The 21,016-nt window shown below is 39.4% G+C and overlaps 2 protein-coding genes across 4 annotated transcripts in view; one reads left to right on the forward strand and one right to left on the reverse strand.

The window, feature by feature from the left end:
- ZNF106 (zinc finger protein 106) overlaps window positions 1-783 on the reverse strand; it is a 40,148-nt gene extending 39,365 nt beyond the window's left edge. The window contains exon 1 of one of the 2 annotated variants that reach the window (XM_038136994.1): window positions 639-783. The gene's annotated coding sequence lies outside the window, so the exon portion shown is untranslated. Of the gene's footprint in view, window positions 1-617 lie in introns of both variants that reach the window. The other variant, XM_038136995.1, reaches the window with a different exon arrangement.
- A 281-nt stretch (window positions 784-1,064) lies between these two features.
- SNAP23 (synaptosome associated protein 23) lies at window positions 1,065-20,682 on the forward strand. 2 transcript variants are annotated; one of them, XM_038137002.1, is made up of 8 exons: window positions 1,065-1,201; window positions 8,970-9,075; window positions 9,644-9,685; window positions 10,929-10,977; window positions 11,487-11,604; window positions 14,984-15,136; window positions 15,696-15,840; window positions 17,967-20,682. In XM_038137002.1, exons 2-8 carry the CDS (start codon window positions 9,019-9,021, stop codon window positions 18,030-18,032), a joined length of 630 nt encoding a protein of 209 aa, XP_037992930.1. In that variant the 5' UTR covers window positions 1,065-1,201; window positions 8,970-9,018; the 3' UTR covers window positions 18,033-20,682. The 2 variants fall into 2 exon arrangements, with proteins under 2 accessions (XP_037992930.1, XP_037992931.1); XM_038137003.1 differs by having other exon boundaries at window positions 1,072-1,205.
- The last annotated feature ends 334 nt before the right edge of the window (window positions 20,683-21,016 follow it).

Raw genomic sequence — 21,016 nt, forward strand, 5'->3', positions numbered from 1 at the left:
GGCGGCCGCGCTGCACGCTGGACGGCACGCCTGCGTGCCCGCGGGGCCTGCCGGGAAATGCAGTCCTGGCGGCGGCAGGACGGTCGGGGACACGCGACAGGCGAACGAACTTAATGGCGAGGGCACCAGCACCGGTCAGCTGGGCGGCATTTACCAACAGATAACGCTAATAGACGTTATTGTTGTTATGTGTAAATATAGCGCTTTAAACACGCAGAGTGGTACGTGTTACCGCTCTACAAATCAGACACTGCTGACGGCGGGTACCTCAGCAGCGAGCCGCCGTGGACATCACGCCTACCAGGGTGGCTGCGCCAGGGAAATTGCTCCAGGGGCGATTTTTAAGGCAGAAGGAGAAGGGCGCGGGGTGTGCAGTGTACAATAAGCCTTACTCCACTGGGACCTTTCACGAGGCCAAAGCCCACAGGGACTTGGAGCATCCCGAGATGCTGAGAGAGGCGAGGGAAACCAAGACCCGGCTCTGAGACCACAGCAGTAGTTCCACTGCAAGAGGAGCTTTAGGAGCCAAGTAAGCTGATGCAGGCCCTGATGCTGTGAAAGCTACCGGCTGTGCTTCCAGTGATACAGCCCGACAGCAGCCTCAGGGAAGAACTTACCACACCCGAGAAGGAATATACCTCAGGAAATGCTGCGCGGTTCATCTGCAAAGGATAAGGTCGGTGATTGCGAGGAGCAGCTTTCCCTTTCTGCCCTCCTTCTCTTCGCTGGTGGCAGAAGGGGGCTGACACTCATCGTCCTAGTAGCGAGTAGTAACTGGAGAAAAACGCCACCGATACAAATAGGGCCACTTCTGTACTGCCTTGTTTGCTGCGGCAGCTCCAGTCAGCACGGCCGGACCGCGGGCCACCACATGCGTAGCCCCCACCCGGCACTGACAGCCCGCACATCCTACACCTCAAGGGGGAGGGACGGAGGCGCAGCAGCCCTGGCGGGGCGCCATGCTGGGTGTACACAGGCCCGTGTTCCGGCCCTCTGCCGTGTGAGGACGCCGGGGGCGGCTCCTTCCCGCCGCCACATTGGGAGCGGCGGAGGAGCGGGGCGGAGCGGGTTCGGCCCCGCTTCCGGGGGCGGCGGTGACGCGCGCGGGCCGGCGCTCGGCAGCGGGGACGGGCGGGACATGGGAGCTTAAAGGGCTGGCCCGGCCCGGCGTGAGGGAGCGGCGGTGGCTGTGGCGGTGCCGGTAGGTGTGTGACGGGTTGGGCTTTGGCAGCTTGCAGGGCCCCGAGTGAGGCGGCAGGCTGTCTGATCCGGTCCGCGTCCTCCTCCGTGCCGCGTAGCGCCCTGTGCGGGGCGGGCTGTGCCTGCCGGGGCCTCTGTGGGGCGGGGCGGGCCTGGCCCGGTGCCGTTGCCGTCCTGTATCGGCTGCGCGGGGCAATGGGGCGGCCGGGGCGCCGGGCCCAGGTCCTCCCGGCCCCCGCCTCAGCTGCGGCTGCGCCCGCGCCGTGTGCGGGGAGGCCGCGTGGGCTCGCCCCTACCGGAGGCGGCAATGCCATGTCCAGGTGGCTTTTATTTGCTTGGTGAGAGCCCGTGAATTGCGCTGTTAGTAGAGTCCAGGAGAAAACCCACCTCTTGTTGCTTCTTATTAAGCTTATGTGTTGTCTCCTGCTGCCTTTAGAGTAATCTGTAAAACGCTGTAGTGTTAATGTAGTAAACAATAAGAATCGAAGTGCTTCTTGTGCTTCTTTCACTTGTACATCTCGATGCCCTTGGTCCTTCTGGGAAGCTACTAATGAGTCAGCTTTATTTTTCGGTTTTTTCCCTCTTTTCTCTTTCTGTTTCACTTAATGTGAAGTCAGTGCATGACTTGACACTAAGTAAACGACCTAAAGGAACTTTGGCAATGTCTTTATGCAACCTAACTATTTGCCCAATTTTTTTTTTTTTTTTTGTTCCCTGAAAAAGGGTACAAGATGCTCAGTGTTTAGAACTAAGGGTGTGATTTTACTTCCCCTTCATAAACAAATGTGATTCTGTGCTGTAGAGGGAACAGCTATGTAGGAAGGTGTTTAGGGACAAAAGAAAAGCCCCTTGTGATATCAATTGCTTGCTTGATTGATCTAATTGAGCCCTTTATTGCTTACTTGCAGTCTAATAGCCAGTCTATATGCCCGACCTCTGCTCTGCAGTTTTTGAAGTAGGGGCACAGTTATATGGCACAGCTTGTGTCTTTAGGAGAAATGGAATCTGTAACTTAGTAAATGGATCAAAGTTGGACTATGAATTTGTATTGGCCAGTATCTGCTTTGGAGGAAGTTTCATGGGGCTTTTTCAGGGGCAAAAATGAGTTGTTGAGATGAGAGTAGAACTGAACACACTGCACAGAGGAGGTGGCATTGGTAGCGCCTATTCTTTGTGCTATCGCCTCTGTGCAGTGTGTTCAGGAAGCTGATAAGGGAAAGCAGGAAGCATGCAGAGTAGTGTCTTGGTCCTGGGCCTTGGCCTCTTCCTCCAGGGCCACAGATGCTTTATTAATTTATCTTGTAGACATAATCATCTGGAGGAGCACATTCTGGTGCTGATACCTTGTGCCACCCTACGTTAGCTGGGCTGAATTTCAGCTAACTAGCAAGTAGGATAGCTGTTTGTGTTAAGGAAGGGTTTTAAAAAAACAACTTTTCTGTATTAGTGATATGAAGAATTTGAGAAAAAAAAAACCTCCATCACTAAACACAAAGCTGTCTAATTTTGATCTTTGTAAGCAGGCACAGGAAATTCATACTTAACATTCACATATCTAAGAATATTGTTTCATTAATTTTTCCATCAAAGGCAACAGCTCCCTTTACAAGAGAAGGAACTGAGAGCATCTGCAATCACCTGAGGCTGTACCAATTCACTGACAGCTAAAAATACAGCTCATGAGATGCTGTCAGTTGCTGCAATAGCCAGGCTGTATCACCAGCTAGTTCCTATCTTTGTGGTAAGAAGGCCTAGGCTGGCTATATTTCTCAATTGTATTTGTAGATGCACTGGATAGGCTATTTCCTTCTCCCCCTCACTTTACAAGTTACCAGTGATGGAGGAAGAGAAGTTTGTGATATTGATTAAAAGCATAACTTCACAGGAAAAGGGATATTTGCAAATAGAGGACCTTCAGATGGTAAGGAAGTAGTTTATGATATATAGCAAATGTAATGGATATATCAGTTTCTAAATTGCATTCAAAATTCTGAAAGGCATTCAGCCTGTCAGAGGTACAAAACTACTGCTTGTCAGCCAGAGATGCAGAACAAAAATCTTATTCAGGGTGGGTTTGTGAAAGTGCCAGCAATCAAACCAATATTGATCTGGTGCAAGTAGACCTGTCTGGCTTTAGGAAACTTGTTGCTTTTGTCAGCCTCTCCCTGTCCAGATGAGAATAGTGTAATTGGAGTTGAACAAGCACTTTATCAGGCCTTGTGGTACCCTGCAGTTAATTTAAATTCATAAAGATCAGTAAGGGTTTTGAGTTATTTGGACAGCACAGCCTTAATGTGCTGTGATTGTCATAAAGCAAGGAATTAAGTTTTCTTTATTCCTAGAGACAATAAGTGTTAGAATTGCTTTTCAGCTAAGTGCTGAAGAAGAGCATGTTTAGGTCATGTAACTTGCCTACTATAGCTTTCATTACCTTGGAAGTGTCTTATAAATCCCAGAAGATTATTGGTATTGAAAAAAACCTTTAAAATGCTGCACAAAGTCACTGTTGTAATGGCTTTTGAAACCTATTTGCATTGGAAGCTGCGTGTGTTGGTATAAATAGCTGGCTTCCAGTTGGCAAATAATTCGGAATGAAAATGAAAACACTTGCAAGAAAAACCCTTGAAGGTGCAGTGGAGTATTTTAGGCCAATAAGAGAGACAACAAAAGAAGATTTCATGTTAATTTTTTACAGTGCTCTGGGAAGGTGAGTGGCAGAGATGATTATGTTGTTGCTGGCTGCATATAGCAATGCTTTAAATCTCGAGGGTCTTTCCATTCAAACGCTTTATTACCACTCCCCCCCTTCCCCCAAAGTTTTTAATGTGCCTGTTGTCAGGAAAGCAGCCAGTGAACTGCTGTTGGATCAAGTGATACTTCCATAGCTTTCCGATCACAAGTGGGTACTTAAACCTGGGGACATGATCGGACAGGTCACCAAGGGTGTTCCTAACACTGAATTTGGTCCTCTCACATGATGAAAGTTCTGCCTTGGCAGATGTTAGCTCCCAGTTCAGTAGCTGGGGACAGAACTCAGTGCTTGGGACTGATCTACCGCAAATGTGGCAGTGTGGGCAGTGCTTTTCCCAAGCAAAAATTTGCACTATAGTCTCATGGGATCACCCTCCTGCTAATAGAGACCTAGCCATAGCTCACATCAGTCTGTCACCTTCCAGCTTTTTCAAGTTAGACAAAGAACCCACTAAAATGCTTCAGCTGCTCTGTCAGTGTTGATTAACAAAATCAAGATCTCTAAGCCAGTGATGCTTTGAATGGACCATGATAAAATCACCCCAAATGTGCTTCTTGTGTCCCTCATTATTTTGCAATAACCTCTGCTTTGTCTTTCAGTCCTCTCCAACCTAACAACTTCACATAGGAGAGTGAATTAAAAGTTTTTCAGGGTTTTTGGAGCCATGACTAAATGGATAGTAAGTGGAAAAAAAAGCTGTCGAGATGTAAGTTTGTTTCTTCTTGTCCAGGAGATAGAAGCAACTTAAGCTTAATCCATCCTCAACTGGCTTGGGTAGCAATGTCATAGTTATGATATGTATTATAGTGATGAACTTACAGGATGGCTTAGCCCATGAGTAGTCTTGTGAAGAGATGTAAAGCTTTAGGTTGCAATTGGAATTTCAAAGAACTCTTTGTATCTTGTACAATCTCCCAAATAAAGCATGGCAGTAAAAGTTTGCTGGCCATGCATTTATTTCCTTGCTGCTCTGGTTTCTCAATAAATCTTCCTTCTTATAAGGCAGTGATAGTTAAGGTAATGAATGTGTTGTAATCTGTTTCCGAGTAGAAAAGTTTAATGAGCCCAGTTACCTCAAGAAAATACATTTTTGTAGTAAGTTTAGTTTTGCATACTCTGCAGGTATCAGGCCTTCCTATGAAAGGGGCAGAAGGGGAGTTGTACTGAAATGTGTTTAACTGAGCAAATACTGCAGAAAACTGATAAAAGAAAGTAAACAAAGGTGACATCACATCCTTCCTTAAAGGAGTACTGCTTTGTCTTAAGGCACTTTAGATTCTTGTTTAAAGCTTGCCCGTCTAGAAAGAAAATTAAAAATAGCAGAACATTGTTATGATTATAAAATATCTTCATAGGCTGTTCTCTTTTTTTTACTTTAGTTATTTTGAGGCTAGGATTTTGTAAATTTTAGGAGAGGGAAGGTGAAGAAAATAGACATTGAGCATCAATGTTAAAATAAATGCTCTCCTTAGCAAATATTATCGTAACAAATGTTATAATAGCCATATCAAGATTTTCCTCTCTGTATATTTTGACTTTATTGAGTAATCTTAATGCCTTATAAATAATTTTGTCATATACCATTAACATTCAAACTAGATACCTCAAAGGATGTTTTCTGATTCCTAGGCAGCAATATGGGTAAACGAGTATCCTTTCTGTATGTATGTATACTGTGTCCTGTTGGAACAGCTGAGTTACTTCAATATAAATGGCCTCATCTTGGCTGTTAAAATTTCTTTTGAGGTATCTTGCATGGAGGGACCTGCTATGTTCAGCTATTCCAATTAGGCCTGCGACTATGGAGTGTGTATTCACATCTTCGGAAACAGCCTATTTTGGAAATGCTTTGCTTGTTTTAAATTAGTGTTGTGTGCTTTTTAAAATGTTTTTAAACTGCTGTGTGGTGAGAAGTTTTCATTGCCTAGAGAATGTGTTTTTCTGTTCTACCTTATGACACTAATTGCCTCTGCAGAGCTACCATGTAGGTTGTGTCTGTACTTACAAAAGCAATGCTGCAAACTAACAGGGAAAAAACGATAGGTTTTTGGAGTCTAATGCATTAGGCTTGGAAATTCAACTTTAAACAGGCATTATAATCAAACTAATTCAAAGAGCATGCTTTCTTATGCCTGTCTTAATAAGCAAATCTTAATATGTCTTGTTTTACATACTCTAATGGCAATGTCTGAAAATTGAAGGCAGATAAGCTTGCTGGGAAGTCTAGAGAAAGAAAGAAGTGTTCTCTCACTTTTCAGTGACATAAGACCTCAAATTATCATAAAAGCTCAGCAAATAGCTGAACCCTTTTTCTATGATACGTAGAACGTATCTCTTAACCCAGTGTTCTGAATGGTTTTACTTTGCTTACTCACACAGATAATTTATCCTCACAATTATATGAGCCATCACTTTAAATTATGGTTTCATGTCACAAGAGACAAAGCACTACAGATGTCCAAATATAAGCATCAAAAGATAAGCACATGCATAACTCAGCTTTGAAAAATCCTGGATTTTTTTTCCCTCTGTGTCTGCTGTGTTGGAAGGGTTTTTCCTCCACATCTTGAAGCTGGATTTTTTCATTGTTAGGTCAATTTATAAACAGTTTCAAGACAAAATACTATTAATTTAGGGCAAAAGTGAGTGGAATGCTGTGCATTTCTACAGAACTTGCTGGCTGGCAGTGGAACTACTCAGGAAGATGTGAGCAAGCTAGAGGAACACAAAGCCTGTCTGTCAGCTGCTGGAACTGGTTTGCTGATGACACAGAAGCTGGGAGGAGTGGCTGATACCCCAGAGGGCTGTGCAGCCCTTGAGAAGGACCTCAACAGGCTGGAGAGATGGGCAGGGAAGAGCTGTCTGAAATCCAGCAAAGGCAAATGCATGGTCCTGCACCTGGGAAGAACAACCCCAGGCACCAGCACAGGCTGGGGGCCAACCTGCTGGAGAGCAGCTCTGCCAGGAGGGACCTGGGGGTTCTGGTAGACAACAACTGAGCCAGCAGTGCCCTTGTGGCCAGGAAGGCCAGTGGGATCCGGGGGCTCATCAGGAAGAGCACTGCCAGCAGGTCCAGGGAGCTGATCCTGCCCCTCTGCCCCACCCTGGTGAGGGCATATCTGGAGTGCTGGATACAGTTCTGAGCTCCTCAGTACAAGAGAGACATGGAGCTTCTGGAGTGGGTCCAGCAAAGGACTAGGAAGATAATTAAGAGACTGGAGCGCCTCTCTTACGAGGAAGCTGGGCCTGCTCAGCCTTGAGAAGAAACAACAGAGAGGGGATTCATCAGTGTCGATCAGTGTCTCAAGGAGGGTGTCAGAGCATGGAGCCAGGCTCTTCTCAGTAGTGCCAAGCAACAGAACAAGAAGCAAAGGGCAGAAACTGATTCACAGGAAGTTCCACCTGAATATGAGAAAAAGCTTTTTTTACTGTGCAGGTGACTGAGCACCCAAACAGGTTGCCCAGAGATGTTGCTTAATCTTATTCAGTGAAAATGGGTACTTTCCTCCCTGTCCCAGGTTTACTAATCCTTAGGTGTGCAAATCAGCTTGAAGGGTGTTCCCAAATTCAAAGCTGGGACTGCCTCAGATAAACCTTATGAAAGGAGCTTAAGCCTATGAATGAAAAGAGAATTCACTGATTATACACTGAAATTGGACTACTGAAAACGGAGTTATTTAGAGGCCTTGTGTGAGAATATCTTGGGTTTTTTTAATGATAGCAAAAACTAATTTGCATTGATATCTACTTTAGAGAAATCTCCCAGAGCCATAGTCTCAGGCTATGCTAGGTGCTGATGACCAGACCTGCTGAAATATTCTTTAAATCTTGAAGTACTTCAACTGTAAGGGATTTAGGTATCTTGATTTCAGTTCACCATCTGAGTTATGCACACTTTTTGTGAAGAGCTGTAGAGTAACAGCTGGGCAAATCTGCATAAATTTTCCCTCCTAGGAGCAATTACTTACGTTGTATATTCTAAAATACTGATCTTGTAGGGGAAAATTAGTCAAGTCAAGCAGGATGTTTGGAATTATATCCATGAGTGACATGAATTAATTGCAAGCTACTCATGTGAAAGATCAAGGATTAGTTTAAAATTAAGGGGGAAATTTTTTTTTGGGAAAATATCCTCTTATTTCTCAGCTTATGTGCTATCTCATTAAATTATTGTGTAGCCTGTGAGCTCTGTTTTCCCATTGCTAGGAATGATGGCTTTATTACCATTCTTCCAACAAAAATGCAAATTCTTAGCTCTGAAAAACCTATCTCTGTTAGGAGTACACTTATTGATGGGATTGCTAATTGATCTTTTATTTTAGGCAAAATAAGTATCTTCTGTTTTTAGTACAAGATAAATCATGGTGTTTTGGGACTTCAGTATGACCCTGTGCTTAATATGAGAAAGGTAGATTAGCAAACCTTTGCTACAGTTTCAGACATACCAGTTAAAACCTTTGTAGAGCCTTTTACGTTTGAGGAATTCACGATACAATAACAACTGTTTCTAGAGTCTTACTTGGGATCATTTTAGGTGGTATTTCATCTGTGAAAATGTTTCCCCTTTTTCTGATTATTTGAATTCTTCAATGGAAATGCAAAGAACACCTAAAGTTTATACTCCTAAAGTTTATACTCACAACTTAAATGTCTTAAATTTATTTCTAGATTACTGGGCAAACTAATGTGTTTTTCCAGCATGGAGAAGTTTATTATTTTAAGACCTTTCTTCCTGGTTTTTACCTTACTAACCATAGAATTTTTTCATAAATGTTTAGGAAGACAAATCTTGGGGAAAAAGACTGCTTCACATACTGATTGTTCCTGCATTTCTTTTACCTCCTCAGTTAGGTCCTATCAGCTGAATAATTATTTTAGTGTCTTCTAGTCCTCATGAGATGTTTTACTATGCAGAATGAAATGCATAGGCTCTCATTCTTTGAACTATCTTCTACTTTCAACTCAAAATACTGATGAAAGGATAATTCTGATGCTTACTTGGTATCTGTTATTACAGGGGGAAGGTTGTCTTTAACGTGATTACTTACAAGTAGTATTTCCTCATCATGGATGAGCTATCACCTGAAGAAATTCAGCTGAGGGCCAACCAGGTCACTGATGAGGTAAATATTATAGGAAGACATCTGGGATTACAGTATTTGCCTGACAAGATTAGAATATCTTTTAAAAACAAAGACAAAACAGGAGAATGGTTCTGCAAGGTTATAACTGAATGTTTTAAGTTTTCACTTTAGTTGGTGAATACTGGAGTGAAAATGACTCCTAGTAATAGGAATGAATTTTAACTTCTAAATTTTAAAGTCACTAAATTAACTGAGTACTGATCAACCAGTCCTGATTACTGATATGATAGAATTTGGTTACCCACAGCATTGTTAATTGTATTGGTATTTCATGGCTTTCTTATTTAACTAAAATTCATTTGAATATTTCATCTTTTTTAAGACTTTCCAATGGGATGAGAAAAATAATAGCAAGGACTAAAAATGAAGAAAAACTCATGTGCTGCCAATATGAGCATGTTGTAGCATGTATTAAATATAGACAAGGTGATGAACTATTGGTGTACAAGGTGTATACTATTGTCTTACTACAAAGAACTGGCAGAGAAGACTTTCAGACACTGATGTGTAAGTAATTAATGCACTCATTTTAAAATTCTCTTTCTAGTCTTTGGAAAGTACAAGGAGGATTCTTGGCTTGGCCATCGAGGTAAGAAAAAGCTTTTGAATTTTCTGGATTTATTAAGTATAAAAAGCGTCATGCTAACTGTAACTTTAAACAGTTTTTTGCCTTTCTCAGGACATACACATTTCATTTGCTGCTTTAATTCAGTGGTAACATTAGAATGACATAACCTGCATGATTTTCACATTCTGTCAGATTACAGAAGAATCAATATCCTTTTTACTTGTTTTAGGTAAAAGGATCTGATCTCCAAATGCTACAGATTAGTTGTACAAAATCTTCTGATGGTCAGTTATGTCTTTGGCTGCTGCAAGATTTGCTTTTCATAACATCTTTCATCTGTATTTCAGCTCACTTTGTGAACAGTGTAGAAATGTTTCACTGCTGAGGACAGCTGGGTGGGGTAGCAGAGTACGAGTGCTCTTGGTTCAAACAAGTAATTCTACATACATCTTGCCATCTGTTTGTCAGTTTTAACTGATAAGGAAATTCTTAGCATCCTTTTTACATGATTTGAAACAAATCTGTATTTTGGGTTTATCAAAGTGAAGTTGTATGAGGAATCTACTCCTCTGCACAGTTCTAGCTTGCTGAAGATGCAGCTGTTATCTGTGAGGCACTTGAATCACTGTAGCCTGATGAATACTTGACACACAAGTATTAAGTACATGTCATGAGCCAACTTAATTTCTCTTGGTATCATAGTTTGCTGATTCATTCTATGCTGCTAATTTACAGTAAACCATGGGTGCAACTTGCATGCTAGATCCAAGGCTCTGAGCCAGCAAAGAACTCTGCTGTAGTATATTCCCAACTACTAAATTATTTGAAATTATTTTGTAGGCTTTGTTTTGCTTGCTTTCATTCTGGCTCCCAGGACTAAAGGCCTTGTAAGCCCTTTTGAAGGATGTAGGGATGAATGAACCAAATGCTAGTTCTCAAAATGAAGCACAGCTAGGTTTGCTTCTCTAGCTAGATGTTGTCACAGTTCAATCTGAGTATTACAATAAACTTTATAATCTTGTTGTAATGTAAGAAAAACCTCACAAAAATGCCATAAAAACCCCACTAATTGAGACAGTGTAACAGGTAAGGTGCTTATCAGCCTAACGTTGTAATTTGAGACTTCTAATAGCTTTACTACAGGAGTTATTTTAAGTACAGTATTTTATTATAATCTTGGTTGGACTATCAAATTTACTATCCAGACCTTCTGATTTTGCACTGCAGTCTCATTTTATATCTGCAACTAAATTTCTTTCTGCAGTCCCAGGATGTTGGCATCAAAACTATTACCATGCTGGATGAACAAGGAGGTAAGTTCTTCTCTAACGCTAAAAATAATATTAGAATGTAATGAATGTAAGAAAAGAACTATCATTAAAGAGTTTTTGCTAAAACTAAAGGCTTATTATTAAAGATTATTTAGGTGAAAATTAGATTTCCTAGTTGGTTATTCCTATGTGTTTGTAGTATTTAAAATATATTTTAAAGTAGTTGAGAGCTAATGATAGTTACAATGTAATACAGCTCTGCTACAGAAGCTGCTTTCTTCCACTATGGCATGAATGTAACTAGCTGTATTTATTCTAAAAGTAGCAACAGAAATGCTGCTCTAAGGATGGGGAAGATATTTGCAAAGTAGTAACCAAAACCTCCACTGAATATCTTTCTTAAAAAATAAAAAAAATCCTAGAAGGCAGGAAATAAGAGTCAATAGTCTTCATATAAAGATAGAACTGAAACTTGTTCCTGCTATAAAGAAATGGTAATTTTACCCACTTCTCCCAGTCCATGTTTAGTCTGTTTCTTGTTTCTCTTCTAGAACAACTAAATCGTATAGAAGAAGGCATGGACCAGATAAACAAGGACATGAGAGAAGCTGAGAAGACACTGACAGAGCTCAACAAATGTTGTGGGCTCTGTGTCTGTCCTTGTAACAGGTCAGTTATATTGTTTCTTGGACCTAGAGTTCTGGGATATTCCCAATATCTGTTGTATCAGGAAATATTAACTAATAAAAGAGTTTAATTAAAAAATGCTGAATCTCTACCAAAGTTGATCGTTTTGGTTTGTAGAGCTGCATCCTTTTAAAATTGTATGAGAGTAACTGAAGCTTGCTTGTATCTAACCATACATTGTGCCCCTTTTACTGTAAATATAGCTGCTATATAGCATCCTGCACAGTTGTGTCCTAATCTCTTTAAGGCTTCTGTTTAGTAGAAGCCTATCAATATCCATGAAGATTATATCCATGCACCAAACTGGACTGCAAATAGCTATATGTAAGTGCCTGTCTGTTAGAAATTTGCTTCCAAAAATATTTTTTTCACAACAATACTTTTGTACTAATTTTAAAAGCAAGACAACTTATGCTTTAGGGAGGGTGAGAGTAGGAGAACAGAGCAGACACTGGTGTTAAAGCTTTAATCTTTTCACTAGTGACTACATAAATTTTTGCAGACCTGCTTCACATTACTTTTATAACATCAGTGTTACGGCTGCTATATCTAAGTCAGTTGAGTAATCTAATCTTTAGTATGACATTTGATTTGTACTTTTAAACAAGTAAACAACCTGAATAATGTCAGAATTATTTTTGATGGTGTCCTAGCTTTAGCTTTAAGTAGTAAAGTACCAAGTTGTTTTGTTAATTGGATGTGATCATAGCCCTTCCAAATGAAGGAGGCATAAATTGAGTATGGTGACTGAATTGAATAGTGTGTGCATTTCTTGGTTTTTGCTCTTTAGCATGAGCAAAATCAATTATCATTTCAGAAGTTGAGGCAAAAATTCCTTGGAGTAGCTGAGTCTGCTTAACGAAGAGAACAGTACTTTAAGGGTCATTTAGGATAGATATGAATGTGACTTCTAAGGCTGAAAGTCTTAGTGCTCTAGTCCCTTGAAAGTGCAATGTCCTGACTTCTGGATAGATGTGCTTGCTGCTCTATATTGGTTGGCTCAAGCTGGTGGACTTTGAGCATTTTGACACACTCAGTCTTTGTTTTCTGTAGTTGATAGTCTTATTTCACTGAAGCTAAGCAGCTTATTGACACTGAGCAAGCTCAGAATTTGTGAACTCTTGTGGCACTCCAAGTACACAGATAACAAGAACAGTTGTGTACCAAACTGGACAGTAATGTATAGAAAAAAAATGGGTAAGTAGAGGGTAGCAAAGAAGAGAGAGTGTCTTTCATAGATCTTCTGGTACACCAACCCCCTTTTTAATGTCAGATTTATTTGTCAACCAGTTATCTCCACAGCTTTTCATATTTTTCATAAAAGCATAAAGCTATATAAGCTAAATCAGAACACTTGCTGAGTTATTGGGGTTTTTTTAAATTTCTCCTAGGTTTAGATTATTTATAAAAGCTTTGTGAAAACAAAAAATACTGGCAGTTCTGTTATACAATCTATGTACTATTAACAATTTACCTTTTTGTTGATCTTTACTACTTTCTTCTTCATTCTCTCCTAACATTGATGCTTGCTTTCTAAAAATGAAGACTAGGATAAGAAGCTGTATTCACTTAAACTGGTGAAAGTGGATTTTAGGACAAGGTCAGTGTTAGTAGTGCAGATGCATATTTAACCAGCTGTCTGAAGTGATGTTTCTAATGCATTTGTGCTTGCATGTGCATGATGTCTGTCTGCATGTGGTTCTCCTTGTGATTGTGATGTTTTGTAATACTGATGTGAATAGAAAACGTCCATTACTACAGAGGGTATCATCAGCTGTGGAAATGGTGAGCAACTGCTTGAGCCATTGCTGGTTTTATAGGTTGTGTAAATTGCCTTAGTTTTGCAGAAATGAAACTTGAGAAATGTGAATGTATAGTAATTTGAAAACAGCTCTTAAAAGCAGGTGGTGAGAAATTTTCTTCTTAACTGTTCTTACTTTGAACAGTAATTCCTTTTCTGGCTGTCTACTTCACAGGTGCAACTAGTCCTCAGGTCACTTGTTTTTTGTTAACAAAGTCCTCACAGTTGCCTCTAGCACCTAAGACTTTGCTCCTTTAGAAGCAAATCATACAAATATCTCTTCCAGTTATGGCTTTAGTATAAATGAGATTAAAATATAGTGCTCAATCTAGTTGCAGTAAACGTAGAGATCTTTAGGCCTGTGTACGTACAAGGAGCTAGAATTTACTAGTTTAGGGTTCTTCAGGGTTTTGTTGGGTGCAATATTTCCATTATGAATGGAGAAATTATTCTGTTTTTTCCCCTCAATATATTCATTGTAGATTACTTCTTGTAGGATCTGACCTATGAGATGTAATTTCCCATACTGAATACATAAACACCAGTAGAATGAGTAGGAATATTTGTTCATTACAGCTAATTTCACAACTCTTCAAATGTGTAATGAGCAGGTTACTGAAAGGCACCATATCTCTAGAAATTGCCTGTGATTGCAAAGTTAGGTGTATTGAGACACTACAGATTTCCTTTCACAGGTGTTGCAAGAAGCAGAAAAATGGCAGTGTCTAGATTGTCTATCTTAAACCTGAAAATGCCACAAAACAAGGTGAACATGAGAATATTCTCAAAATACATTCTTCAGGATTCATGAGAACAGACCTCAATTTAGATAAGTTTATTTTGCTAGGTTTTCTTCTCCTCCTTCGCCAGCTTTTGTGGCTCTGTGATTCTTGAGACTGCTTTGTGTCAGTGTGCTTTCTTTATTTTTTTTCTCCTATGATTTACATGGAAAATGTATAATGGCAAGTTGGCTTATTGATTTAATGGAGTTAGTACAGTTGAATTGCAGAATGAAAGAACTACTTAAACATGATTACTGTTAGTTCATAATCAAAGTTAACATGAGAAACATTAACTTCTGTTACCAAGTAATTTTTTAATGTTTGATTAAAAAAATAGTAGCAATTAATGGTTTTCTTGCATAGTATAGGTATTTATTTGAGGGAGGTTTTGCATTTGTCCTCATTTCTTCTGAAAGGTAACTAATCTTGTCTCTAGATTAATTCCTGTTACAAGTGCAGCTCTATTTTATGACAGGCTAAGCTTTCCTGTGACTGTCAGAAGCTTCTGTCCTCTGATAAAGTATTGCTTTAATCACATCACTGTTCTTTTATTAAAGCTTAAGACCAAAGTAATCACTGTCCTTAGAGTAACTCAGTTGTGCTTGTACTATCAAGATATAAGAACTTGTGTTATATAGACAAAGTTTTATCTGTACAAAATTTGATCTCTTTTGGGCACAAGATAAATGTTTCTGAAAATTCTAGATTAATACTGAATTTCAGTCAGGAAGCCATATTTCTGATGTTGTGGTTCAGATTTTTTATTTTTATGGAGTAGGACAAAGAACTTTGAGGCTAGCAAAGCATACAGAGCAACCTGGGGAGATGGAACAGAGAACTCAGCAGATCAGGTGATATCCATGCAACCAAGAAGTATAAATCAGCGGCAGCCTCAGACTTCTGGAGGACCAAGTGGTGGATATATTACAAGGTTTGCTAGTTCATATTCCTCAATCTCAAATGCACAAATCCTGTTACTAGTTGTCAGCTTCTTTCAGATGCATTTTAGGTGAAGTTGCTAAATAGAAGGTTTTACTGTTGTTTGGAGGAATTGTTGTGTCTTGGAGAGGAGATGGCAGTCACCTACACCTTCAGTATTGCACTGCTCATCTACACGTTTTTTTATGTAGTGGTGGTATGGTCAGTCTGTTTCTGGATGTGAGAACTATAAGTTCTTAGTACTTGGTTATTGAGGGGACTGTTAAAAATATCAAGGTCTGCTACTGTCATAAAGTATCTTTGAGAGAAACTCACATCTTAAACTTCAGGTAACTATTTTAATTTTTAAGGCTGTTTTTGTAGTAGTGGCTAGCTTAGCACTCTTTTTTTTGGTGAATGCTTGCTTGAAATACAGGGAGTTTTAAAAGGGGAAAGACATACCTCAGTTTGAATGCATAGTGCAACAAACAGTCAAGTTTTACTAGAGTAAATCTATGCTACATAAAAGCCAGTTCTTGATTCTTGAAACATTGTCTTAATTATTTGAACAGGATAACCAATGATGCCAGAGAAGATGAAATGGATGAAAATCTTGCTCAAGTTGGAAACATTCTTGGGAATTTGAAAAACATGGCTTTGGATATGGGCAATGAGATTGACGCCCAGAATAAGCAAATAGACCGGATAAATATAAAGGTAAATGTCAAAGGTGTTCTCTGCTCTCAGTTCAGAGGTTGTAACTCAGAGGTTGTTGGGAATGTGCTCACTGTATTTGTAGCAAATATGTGGTAAGGTTATGCCACCCTCTGGGTTGCAGTGATTTGAACAAGAGATACACCTTGATACATATAGGGTATATAGCTTAAAATTCAAATACTTGAGTGCCAGGAAACCTAAATATGCAGCACAGATTACTTACTCTGAAAACTAATAAACTTTGTGGGATCAAAAGTACAAACATTTACTGGAGGTATACCTGGGGGATTGTTGCTCGCAGGAAATTTTTTTTTTCTTGTGGTAGGGAATAGGTATTTTTAACAATATCAAGGCTCTTCTGGAATTCCTAGAAAGTCACTATAATGAATGTCAAGTAGAACAAAAGTTATTCATTGCCCTAATTCTTGTGGATGAATTAATATTGGACCTGGGGAGACTTTGGAATAATGGAGTTTGTAGGTGCATGGGATAATGGTCTGCACATGTAGTTATAGTAACTTCCTTTTTGATAAGGCAAATCAACATGATTAAATGGAGGATGCCTTAACTGCTCCCTGAAACTGCACATCTGATTACCATGTTAAAGAAGTCAGACAGTTTGAAGTACACTAGAAAATTTACTAGAAAATTTCTTGGGGTTTAAAATGAGGTGTGAAATTCTTAAAACTTATAAAGCAGATTGAAAACTGCCTGGTCAAATAAACTGCAAGTGGGAATTAATGGTTTTAGTTATAGTGTTTCTAGTAGATTCAAGCATCTGTTTTGGCCTGATGCTCTTTTGGTTTTGTGATTTGAATAAATCTTGCTAATCAAGTCTTACCAATTATTAAAATATGGTGTATACAAGTTAGAATTGCTTTGCAGACCAGAATAAAAATGAAAGTGCAATTCCTGGCTTTGAGACTGGCAACTTGTCTCAGGATATTTAAATTAATCCTTCTATGCTGATAACTTCTTAAATGTAGTGAACAGTATGGAAACCAAACCAAATGTTGTCTGTAAGTCTCCAAACAACAGTATCATGTAAAGAAACAAAGAGTTTAACTTCAGAATAGAATTGATATTTCTATTTTTTTTTAAGAATTCTGACTCACCTGGGAAATAGGCTTGACAGGGTGACTTTTGGTAGTATTATGCAGGACTCCTAGTCTGAAGAAACCCATAATGAGACTTACATTACTGGGTTTTTCTTAGATCTAGTAACTAGATTAGTGTTTTCAAAGTGTTGCTAACAGATTAGAGTATCCCTTTTCCATAGTAGGTTTTTGTTCCTCCCCTCCCCTTGACCCCAAAGGCAGGAAGGAGGGAATGGGAGGGAAGGACTTGAACTGCAAGTGTGCTCTACCCAGCCCATTTCAAGACAAAAGTGTGCAATGGCTAGTACTTGGCACATCAACCTGTGCTAATACTTGGCACACGTTGAGCTTCTTAGGAGTTGCACTCACAGTGAGGGCAGAGGCTGGTTTTGTGTGTATTACACTTCCTGCATGTTCCCCACAGCACACTGCATAATTGGGGAATTACTTATAAACTCCTTATCATACCTTTCAATAAAACTATATTTTGACACTTTTTCAACCTAGATACTGTGAACTGATTTTTGATGCATTAAACAATAATAAAATCTAAAGCTTGTTCTTAAAATACCATATTGTTACAGCACTAGTACATTGGAGGGGATGTGAATGAAAACTATGGATTTGCACCAAGCAAAATAAATCTGACTTCATGTCCATAGACCCAGTTTTGACTATTACTTCTAGTTCAGAGTAACCTATTGCTCTGTGGAGGTTGATAAGATATCTAAACAGTGGGAGAGCATTTTTATTCCCTTGTTTTGTTAACATGCTTCCGGACCAGCTGAAGCAAGCTGCTCTGTTTTGAAAGTCAGCTAAAGAGTAAAACCTTTTTCTCTTGGTTGTTTCTGCCAAAATTGACAGCGTGTGCTCTCTAGGGAAAAAAAAATTACTTCCAGCGTACAGAGATTGCTCCCCTTCTCTCTACCACAATGATGATACCTTGCGATTCAGCAGTTCATGTCAGTTTGAATTTTTAAATTGTTTTGCATCGAGCCTGCAAATGACCTGTGAATTTCTCTCTTTCAGGCCGATACAAACAGGGACCGCATCGAGCAAGCGAACATCAGAGCCAAGAAACTAATTGAAAATTAAAGCCTGCTGTCATTGTTCAATGACAGCCTCTCCAGCTGCAAGCCACCATATTCATGGATCTGTGAAACTTCTATTCCGAAATAAGAGGGGTTGGGACAAATGAAGCAGTACCCCTTCTGTAGGGATTAGTTTTCTTTTATTGCTTCATGTAAACATGGCCTTGACTCCAAGAAAGCAGCCAACTTCCTTCTACTCATCTGCCTTCACTTTCTTTAAACTGCTCAGGGCTAAAAGTGTTAGGGCTTTGAGAATCTTCTTGCATGTTTGATTCCTCCCAGTTTCTATTTTATTTTTCCCCTGCACCAGAAATTCCTTTATTTAAGTTGAACAAGCAGGGTAACCTGGATTCACAGTTGTGGAAAGTTGGAGAGGGCACTTTGCACTGCTTGAAATACCTCATAAGTTGAGTGTCTTCACTAAAATAGGGACTCGGTGAATGTTGTTTGATTTGTATCTCTAGCATCTAACCATAGTTTTACAATCCAAACCACATGATTGGTTTGGAGTTGAATTTGCGGATCACAGAATTGAAGAGGCCCATTACTTCCACATTGTGGGTTGAGGGCTTTAAAACACTTCCTAACCACATGAACTTTAAGGTAATGGTAGCCAGAGGGATATACAGGTTTCCATTTCTTTACTGTAAATTGACATCAGTTTGGAGGCCATGACTAATCATGCTGCACTGTTGTGATAATATTTGTTGTGTGTATATACATATCTGATCTAAGCCCCATGCACACAAGTAGAAGATAAAACTATCTCCCTAAGGTATTTATTTGATGGAAAATTTTACATCTCTCACCTAAAAGCTAACTTTGAAGTGTTTGAATGAGGCACCTGAACTGGAAGAAACTGAGTAGAAAAGCATGCAGTTTGCTTGCATCCCATATCTTACTCTCTTTTGGCTAGTTTTCACTGGAGTTCAGTTTATGCCTTTCTCCAGTGCAAAGTAATGATTGAGATCTGGTGCAGAGTTTGCTCTCAGTGGTGACTTTGGGGGTGCTTTTAAAACCTACCAAAACCAGAGAAGTTTATTGTGAAACTTCTTTGTCACAAGTCTGGAGGAAGCAGTAGCTATTCATGAACTGTATGCTAGTTCTAAATAAACTAGTTCTAAATAGATTCCTGACTGGTTTATTATTGCAGACATTGGGAGTGGCAATTGGAAATATGTATATCCAAGTTGCTTGCAAATAAAATGTTCTTACTCTGTTACAGAATAGAGGAGTTTCTGACCAGGTGACGTAAACCACTCTCCTGTGAAGAAAAAATAGTTTGGTTTTGCTGTAATATAAAAAGATTTTCTTGAAATCTTAATAATAATTAAATTCTAAGTGACTTAGATTATTTTAACTCCACCCAGCAATATATTATGCCTGTTTTAAAGTTGAAAATAATGCTTTGGACTAACCTGTGATACTCAGTATTGGATGGCAAAAATCCTCATACCAAATTGATTGAAGAATAATTAAACTTAATAGCATTATGGGGTGCTTTTTTGAAGGACAGTCCACAAATGCCCTGTGGCCACTAATCTTGAATCCCAGAGTCAGAGATTACACTAATCCACCAAAATGCAGGACAATGTTTGTTAAGTGTTCTATTTTCTTTTTAGTAGAAATAGTCAGTGTTACCAGTATGTTTTCAGCTGGGTCCCAGGACAACTTGATGTTTAAAGAAAAAAGAACCAAAACCAACAACCACACGCACAAAAACCCACAACAACCCACCAAACAAAAAAAACCCCAAACAACCGACCAAAGGATGGGGCAGCTGCATGTGAAAATAGGCCAGTGGCAGTTTGCCTTATGTTAATATGGTAAAGTCATTTTTCAGGGGACTAGATACTTGAGTAGTGTGGGTTGGCTCCTCTTTAGCTTCCGGTAATTGTTGGAATGCTAATGAATTTCAAAAGCTTACTAGCTACCCAGTCAGTAAAGTAAGATAATGTGCTTAAAAATGCAAGTAGCAAAGAAGTACTTTTAAGAACGTTGCATAATAAACTTTGAACAGACACCTGCATAGAGACTTTTTGTATGCCCTTTTTTCCTTCCTAAAAACTTCAGATTAACTTAAGGAATATTTGCTGCTAGCTGTGAAAGCAAAAGTATATGTTATTTAACTATGATTGTCTCCTGGAACAGAAGACTAAAGTGGTTCACTTATTCTGCTTACACAGTGCAAGCCTGCTCTGTAGCATTTGGACATTCCAAACATCGGAATGCTTTTCTCCCTTGCCGTTGCAAGTTCTTGTCCTTGACTTGCCTAATCTCTACCAATAAATGAGCATGTTGGCTGATAAAATGCTGTGATTGGTATATCAAAACTGTAATATTGCAGTGAATACCACACAAGAAAATTTCTGAGACTCTTGAGTATTATCTGAGTATCAATGCTACTTTCTGATGCAGCAAGAGCCAAATCTGTGAGGGAGTTGGTGCCTTTATGTTAGTCAAAAAGAGTTTGCTTCTTGGATGTCTTACTGTTGTCTATAGAATAGATTCTTAATTTCCATATCTATGGTATGAAATCAACACCTGTACATCTTTGTATGTCTAAATGCTATTAAGAATGAAGGTTTACAGTTTCTGCTTTTGATTGTTAAACGATATATTGTGCACAAAAAATACATACTTTTATAACTGAATGTGTTTTAAAACTATTTTCTCTAGAAATGTCTGTTTAGTTTCCTGTCCTTGAAAAACTTGGCAGAACTAGTTGCTATTATGCAAGGAAGGAATGCATTATTAGGAAGTTCCTAATCTATTTTTAGTTCACAGAAATCTCAGTGTTAAAAAAAGAATAGGTGTGGTTGGGAGGCGAGCGATATTGTGGTCCTTAACACTCTGGTTTTGAGCCCTGCATAATCATGTCCTAAATGCAGACTATGAACTGTGTCCATCTCTTCTTTGATAGAACGTGACCTACATGGGAGTATACTTGAGGATGATAAAGGAACAAAGTAGAATAACTTAAAAGTT

This window comes from Motacilla alba, chromosome 5, assembly GCF_015832195.1.
Source record: "Motacilla alba alba isolate MOTALB_02 chromosome 5, Motacilla_alba_V1.0_pri, whole genome shotgun sequence".
NCBI classification, from domain to species: Eukaryota; Metazoa; Chordata; class Aves; order Passeriformes; family Motacillidae; genus Motacilla; species Motacilla alba.

What these genes read in the sequence shown, in the direction of transcription:
- SNAP23 (XM_038137002.1), top strand. Translation starts at nt 9,019, where the DNA reads ATGGATGAGCTATCACCTGAAGAAATTCAGCTGAGGGCCAACCAGGTC. An exon ending in CCAACCAGGTCACTGATGAG is followed by an intron (nt 9,076 to 9,643) that starts GTAAATATTATA and finishes TTCTCTTTCTAG; the next exon opens with TCTTTGGAAAGTACAAGGAG. An exon ending in CATGCTGGATGAACAAGGAG is followed by an intron (nt 10,978 to 11,486) that starts GTAAGTTCTTCT and finishes TTTCTCTTCTAG; the next exon opens with AACAACTAAATCGTATAGAA.